This window comes from Petaurus breviceps, unplaced genomic scaffold (genome assembly GCF_028583685.1).
Source record: "Petaurus breviceps papuanus isolate PSGF00001 unplaced genomic scaffold, PetGlider_PUasm1.0 90330, whole genome shotgun sequence".
Taxonomy (NCBI): domain Eukaryota; kingdom Metazoa; phylum Chordata; class Mammalia; order Diprotodontia; family Petauridae; genus Petaurus; species Petaurus breviceps.
Window position 1 is genome coordinate 429653 of NW_027187219.1, and position 7463 is coordinate 437115.

General features: G+C 38.6%; 1 protein-coding gene across 2 annotated transcripts; it reads right to left on the bottom strand.

Annotated features, from left to right (window-relative positions):
* Positions 1-2990: 2990 nt before the first annotated feature.
* LOC138177028 (olfactory receptor 5B2-like) lies at positions 2991-7239 on the bottom strand. 2 transcript variants are annotated; one of them, XM_069108010.1, is made up of 2 exons: positions 7218-7239; positions 2991-3949 (listed from the first exon to the last, which is right to left on the bottom strand). In XM_069108010.1, exons 1-2 carry the CDS (start codon positions 7237-7239, stop codon positions 2991-2993), a joined length of 981 nt encoding a protein of 326 aa, XP_068964111.1. The 2 variants fall into 2 exon arrangements, with proteins under 2 accessions (XP_068964111.1, XP_068964112.1); XM_069108011.1 differs by lacking the exon at positions 7218-7239 and having other exon boundaries at positions 2991-4008.
* Between the last annotated feature and the right edge of the window lie 224 nt (positions 7240-7463).

Here is a 7463-nt window from a genome sequence, read left to right on the forward strand (position 1 = left end):
ACTTTGTCCTTAGCATCTATGTGTTGATAATTCTGGAGACCACCACAGCTGCTGCTGATCTGAAGTCCCTCTAGCCATGGCTGGTTAGGCCCACCCTGAGGCTAAAATCTCTGGCTCAGAGCACTGCATTGGCCCTTTCCTGCTGGCCTGCCAGGCTGTCCTCAGTGGGAGGTTAGTTTCTCTGTGTCATTTTGTGGGTTTTTGTAGCTACAAAGTTTGTTCAGAGTCACCTTTTACATGAATTGGAGGTGGTGGGAGCTGGAGCCCAGCGAAAGCCCTGTTTCCACTCTGCCATCTTGACTCTGCCCCCCTCCCCATCTTCTTCCAACCTTCTGATCTGATCACCACTACTATTGTCTTTGAAAAAACTCTGATTATCCCTATTATTTTACTCTTTATATCCATGACCTCCCAGAACAAACCATTCTTCTCTGGCCACCACACCCCTCAAAGTGTTTTCTCCCCTCTACAATTACACTCAAATAGCACTTTATGTTTCTGAAGCCCTTAACGTATGCCACCTTATTAGATCTGAACAACACCCATGTAAGATAGATGTTCTTTTTGTTGTCATTTTAGAGATAAAGAAACTGAGGCTGAGCACGTTTAAGTGACTTGGCCAGGGTCACACAGTTACTTAATGGCCATTGTAGCATTCAAACTTGGGTCTCCTTGACGTCAATTCCAGTTCTCTATCCTCTATATAACCAAGCTGCTTACCGAATCATAAACTCTTTGAAAGTAGGGACTATATTGCTTTTGTATTTGTTTTACTACTGCTAAGCAGAGTGGTTGGTCCTTAAGAAATACTTAATCAGTGTGTCTTTATTCATTCATCTTCTATGAAGCCAACATGGTAAGGGCTTGGGAAATCAGAATAAAAAAAAACATAGACCCTGCCCTTCATGGAGGTTATAAAGAAAGAAACACTAAGAAATAAGTTGGTCTCTTTAGATTAATGTGAAAGGATATATTCCCAAACATCCTAATTATTTCACATTCTTGTTGAGCTAGAGTGCTTTACTTTCTTATGTTTTGCAAGTCATATTCTTGATGGCATAAGAGGATATAGACAAATGAAAGAAAAAAAAATTTTCTGTGTCCCAATATGGCCCCAGGTATCTGAAAATAATAGTGTTATGGACTGACTCTAATAATTCAACTAAAGGGGGGTGATATGGAGTGAGGGAAGTAATATCAAATACATATCAAAATCCTTCTTGCCCCACTAAGACTTCTGGGCTTACATGGACCAAGTTTAATTCTAAAAAATGATCTGCAAAAAAATGATTTCTTTCTATCTTATTGGCTCGTTACTGGCACAACAAAAATCTGCAATAAAGAGAAAATGAGGCACACAGGTTTGAGCAAAACAAATTTATTAGCAAGACCAGCAATAGTAAATAAAAGGCATGCAAGAATCCTCATTACCCAGGGATTCATCTGACAGTCAGATAAGCTCTTTCATATAGTTGGCTATATAAGGTACCAGAAGCAATCCAGTAATTTAGATTAAACTAAGTCTGTTATTCATCACATAAAGATTAATGATCAACTTTGCTTGGCTTGTCTGAGAGTAGGAAGATCAATAACCCAGGCAAAAGGGAAAACACAGCATTGACTAACATCTTCTGGAAAGTATAGTGGTTGACAAGGATCCTATGACCAGGTTTACTAATCTCCCTGGAAGGTCAATAAAACTTTACAGATTTGAGTCTTTGTTTTAGATGTTAGGCCACAGGAATGTAAAAATTAAATTCTTACAAATTTTTACAAATTAGGGCTATGAAATCAGGTCTACATTTGGTATAGATATATTGATTCTAGTAATTAGATACAATTCTCAATCAATACTTTATAAATAATAAAAATCAAAGAGGGGTATCAATTTTCAATTCCATTTTACATGAAAAGAGTTGTTACTAGAAAATTAACTTATTTGCTAATCTTATAGTATGCTTCTGTTTCTTCTAGTGTGGTCAAGATGACTCTCCAACTCCTATAATTCAAGTTCCCAAGTAATATATAGACTTTATTTCATCCCAAAGAAAAATAAAAAGTCCTTTTAAAAAAATCTCACTAAACCCCTGTTGAGACACATACACACATAAAGCACCCAAGAATATGTTAGCTAGAATGCAATGGTTATTGAGGTTGGCTCAATATACTACACTGATGTTACAATAAAAAGCTTCTCCTACAGTATCAAAGTTCTTTCCAGGCTGTAAGGACCATACTGTGGTTTGTATTCCTTCATAAAGGCAGCTATACTGCAGAAGTCTGCTGGAGCCAGCTCCATGTGGTTTGCAAGGAGATCATTGAATTTCCAATTGGAGTATTTAGAACATATAAACCACTAAATTGTACAAGTCAGGTCTTAATTCATGATTTTGTTGATAATCTAAACTTTAGGAAATGATGGAGAAGATAATAAGGCAGATCAATTTTCAAAGTATGTCAAGGACATATATATTCCCCTTAGAGCTAGTTCTCAAGAATTGAACAGAATACCTCTCATTTAGGGAATGCTGAAGAAGAAATGTCATTAACATCAAAGATACACCTAAGAAACACAGTGCATTTGCTTTCCAAGTACTATACTGTTCAGAATTGATGGAGCTAATCCTTGTCTTTCCAGATGGGTAACAGCTAGAATCACTATATAGTGATTCTATGAACTTAGATGAGTGTGTGTAGACATAAACACATATCATTCATTCCACATAGTAATCTTATAAGGTGGGGATATTATTTAGACACTTTAAATAAGAGAAAACAGGCTGACACTAAATGAGATATCAAAGATTATACAACTTGAAAGTATCTGAGACAGAATTTAAATTCATATTCCTCCTAATTGAAAGTCTATGATACTTTCTACTATATAATATTGACTTTAAAAAAGTTTGAATTACACTTCTCTCTGAATAAGAAAAATATATTTATTTGGTGGCTGTATCCCAGAGTGAAGAAGGTACAAATTCAATTTTCTAAGAAAAAAGATGATCCAAATGAAGTTGTCTTCCCCTCAGAGCTTTTCTGAAAGCATTCTTGACATCTTTGTTCCTCAGACTATAGACTAGAGGGTTCAACATGGGGATGACCATGGTGTAGAATACTGACACCATTTTGTCTGAGTCCATTGAATGTCTTGAGTTGGGTTGGAAATACATGAACATTATTGTTCCATAAAATATGCACACTGCTGTGAGATGGGAAGCACAGGTGGAGAAGGCTTTCTGGCGACCTTCAGCAGAACGGATCTTCAAAATGGTGATGAAAATTAACAAGTAAGAAGCAAAGATGACAAGAAATGGGAAAAATACAGTGAATGACCCTATGATAAAGACTGCTGAGTGAATGAAGTGAATATCAGAGCAAGAGAGGACTAGGAGAGGAAGAATATCACAGAAAAAATGATGTATCACTTTGGATTTACAGAAGGAAAGACTAAAAGTGTTTCCTATGAGTATGGAGGAGGTTACAAAGCCAGCGATATGAGCACCACTGACCAGACGTGCACATATAGTTGACGTCATGTTTGTGGTGTAATGTAGAGGCTTGCAAATAGCTGCATGGCGATCATAGGCCATGGAGGCTAACAGGAAACTTTCAGTAGTAGCAAAGGCTCCAACAAAGAACAACTGTGTAGCGCATCCATTGTAGGAAATAACTTTGTCCCCTGTGAGGAGTCCAGCCATCACCTTGGGAGTAACAGCTGAAGAGTAGCCAAAATCCACCAGAGAGAGGTTACTGAGGAAAAAGTACATGGGGGTGTGGAGGTGGGAATCACAGAAGCTCACAGCTATTATCCCCAGGTTTCCTACCAGGGTGATGAGGTAGATGAAGGTGAACATGATGAAGAGAGGAACCCGAAGCTCTGGGGCATCTGTTAATCCTATGAGGATGAACTCATTCACTTCAGATCTGTTGTCCATAGATGAGATTTAAGAGGGTTGTCATTTACCTGTAACAAAAGAAAAAAGTCCATTCTAAATGATGAATGACTCCAAGACATACAATGTGATCAGAGACAAATCTTATGTGCAGGACAAAAATGAGGAATTCAGGGACCAAAAGCATAAAAGGTAGTTGTCATTGCAGTTTCTCTAGTTCCTTAAAATCCTTTGATCTATTTTCTCAGAGAGTCCCTAGTCTATAAATTCCCTCCCTATTTTCTATCTATTACAAACTTATTTGTCTCCAAAATAGCATTTTCCACTTCAGGAAAAATTACTTTCTATCTGTCAAACATCAGCATAAAAAGGTTGGTTATTGTTGTTTAAGGTAGGAGAACTATCTCTTTTCTTATGAATATTCTTCACTCTGATAATTAGAGAAAAAAGGAATAATGGACAAGGAGGACTAAAATAAGAGGAAAGTTAAAAGATAAAGAGAGGAAAAGATCAAAGAAAGTTGGCTGAGATTTCCTGGGATATGACATGGTCTGGGTTTCATTGTGGCCATAAGGTCTATGCAATGTACTGAAGGCCCCAGTTGCTGAGGAATAACAGCTGCTGGTAAACACCAGTTGCATAGTAGTGGGAGTCATTTTAAAAAAAGCCATTGTTGGATCACATAGCAATATATTTGATTTCAAAATCTGTTTCCCTCACACAGTCTACCCCTTTTTTAGTTCTCTTCCATGCTACCATGGAAGCAAAAAGTGACCACGAACAGGAAAACTTTGCTCTTTAATTCACACAATGGTTTTCTGGGTCCCAGAGGAATCATTGATCTTTGGTTTAGACTCTTTCAAGTTTGAACTCAAATCCTGCCTACCCAACGCCTTTCCTGATCCATCTCAATTCCAATTTTGCCTTTCTCCAATTTAGGCTTGAATATAATTTGTTTTTACATAGTTATTTGTTCATTGTCTACAAATGGTGAACACCTTTTGATCAGAGATTTTATTTTTACCCTTACTTGTATTCTCAGTGCTTTGCATGGATCTGGGCATACAGTAGGCACTAAAGAAATGTTTATGGAATCATTGATTAGCCAGTAGCAAGCCTGCTCGTCTGAATTAAGTCAAAGTGGACTTTGGGCCTCAGACAAATACATATAGTTCATCCCAGGATGCCCTCACGAGCCTTTACAACTCTGAAGGACCTGCCACAGTTATGTTTCACAACTGTACACTTAAAATTCTTCGTTTCATCTCTACCACTATGAGACACTACATAGAAGTTTTTTCTGAAGTTATAAGTAGATTGCCTTATGTTTTCTATAACAAATTGTATCTAAAATAAACCATAGAAAACAACATCGAAGAATCTTAGGTCATGATGGTTCTTCAGAGCTCACCTATCTCAATTCACATCTGACCAGAATTCACCTCTATAAAATCGCTGAAAGGCATGTGAGGGTGAAGAAAAGGAAAGAACTTTTTCAAGGAAGGTAAATGAAAGATAAGAGTTATATAACTCTAGCAGACTACTGGAGTCTCCAAGGAATTATTCCTAACAAGCCAGAGGAACTAGAATCTCTAATACAAGACAACAAATATTGTTGCCAAACTAACATATAGACTGGAGGGATTGGAGTCATAATGAAAATATGATTCTGGATAGGTTTCTCCCTTATTTGAATGAAAAGAGATAGGTAACATCAACTTGGTCTATTTTTTTTAAGCAATCAGGGTTAAACAACTTGCTCAAGGTTACACGGCCAGTTATTTCTGGGTGTCATGCTGAGTATCTGAGCCCAGGATTCGATCTCCAAGTCATCCCAACGCTGGAGTCAGTGCTCTTACTCGCTGAGCCACCTGGCCTCCCCTAAGCAATTGGAGTTAAGTAACTTGCTCAAGGTTACATGGCCAGGTGTTTCTGGGTGGGTGCTAAGTGTCTGAGCCCGGGATTCTATCTCCAGGTCATCCTGACACTGGAGCCGGTACTCTTACTTGCTGTGCTACCTGGCCGCCTGTACTGTAACACCAAGGAAAGGCAACTTCCCAAGGTTCAGAATACCAGCATAGGTGCTCTCCATTTTATTCAGTGACAAACCAAGAACAGAGAAGGTCAAAACATGACATCATTCAAAATACAGTATTTTCTAAGTGTGATTAAATAATCTCCAAGGACTACCCCACCCCAGGACCTTCCATTCATTCAATCAATTACAAAGTCCCTGTTCTAAATACTACTCTACCCCTAGGCTGTACCTTCATTTAGTCCACCACAAAGCCCCTCTTCTCAAATGGAGATTAGTTTCCAGTCTAAGTAAAGTACATTCATTTGTTCAACCATAGAACACAAAAAGGTCAAAAGTTCCCCACCCCCCTGGATCACAATTGAATCTACCCCAGAGTTACATCAAGTTTAAGCACAGCACTTAATACCCAAATGGAGGTCTTTTCTTCATCTTGACAGGAGGCAAGTTCTCAGCAATCTTAGTTCCTGGGGAGACAAGGCTTAGCAAGGCCATAAGATACATTGCCAGTCCCTTCATTAATTCATCCTCTGTCTGTCGAACAGTCCTAGAACCCCTGAAAACATTAGCAAAACCCTCTCCCGGGATTTCTGTAAACATACAACAAGAAAATCCTTCTTCAGGGCTTCTGAACCAACAGAAAGGTTCCCAGACCCCTGCAACAACAGCACTGTCCTTCACCAGTGGACAGTATTCACTCTCTGTCTGCAGGACAGTCTCAGGGCTTCTTAACCAAAAGCCAGGTTCCAGGACTTCTTCAACAACAGGACTGTCTTTCACCAGTGGACAAATCTGACAAAACAACATCAAAACAGACAAAGTACCAGCAAAACAGCCATGTCTCCTCAGTCCTTGGCAGCTCAGGGGGCAGGTCTCAAAAGTCCAGGGCGATTCAAAGTGTCCCCCAGCAATCCTTCTCAGTCTCTCTCTCTGCCTCCATGAGGTGCTGCTTCCAAAAAGTTCTTCTGCCTCTCTCTTGTCTCTCCAAATCTATGTCACCAGCTCCTCCCAGTTCAGGACTTTCTTTTCACATCAACAAGTCCATCCCACAGGTGGGATTAACAAGCTCTGGGTTTTAACACAATCAATTTGAAAACCAAGCCAATACAGGGGAATCTTTAATTGCCATTACTATCACACCGCCCCAACTTGGTCTATTTTCAAAGAATGGCCCATATGAGGAAATCCAGGAAGCAAAATTCAGCAACATGGTGGAAAGCATTTTCTCTATTATTAGCATAACAATTCTTTTAATATACAACATTTATGTTGAAAGAGGAAATAGATCAACGAGTGGGTAAACATCATAATTTTGGCATGAGGAAATGATATATTAGTGATGGAGGACTTTAATTATCTGGGATTCTGCTAGATTGTTATATCTTCTTCTGCCTTTCTCTCTCTGTAATTCTCTCTGTCTTTGTATTTTTCTTTTCCTATCGCTGTCTCCTCATTTCTGTTTTTCTCTTTGACTATGTTTTCTTATTCCTCTCTTAGTCTTTCTATTAATCATCTAATATAGTTAAATCTGT

Coding starts and splice junctions, on each gene's coding strand:
- LOC138177028 (XM_069108010.1), bottom strand. CDS start 7,239: ATGATGTTTACCCACTCGTTGA. Junction 3,950..7,217: donor GATGTTTACCCACTCGTTGA/TCTATTTCCTCT, acceptor GACAACCCTCTT/AAATCTCATCTATGGACAAC.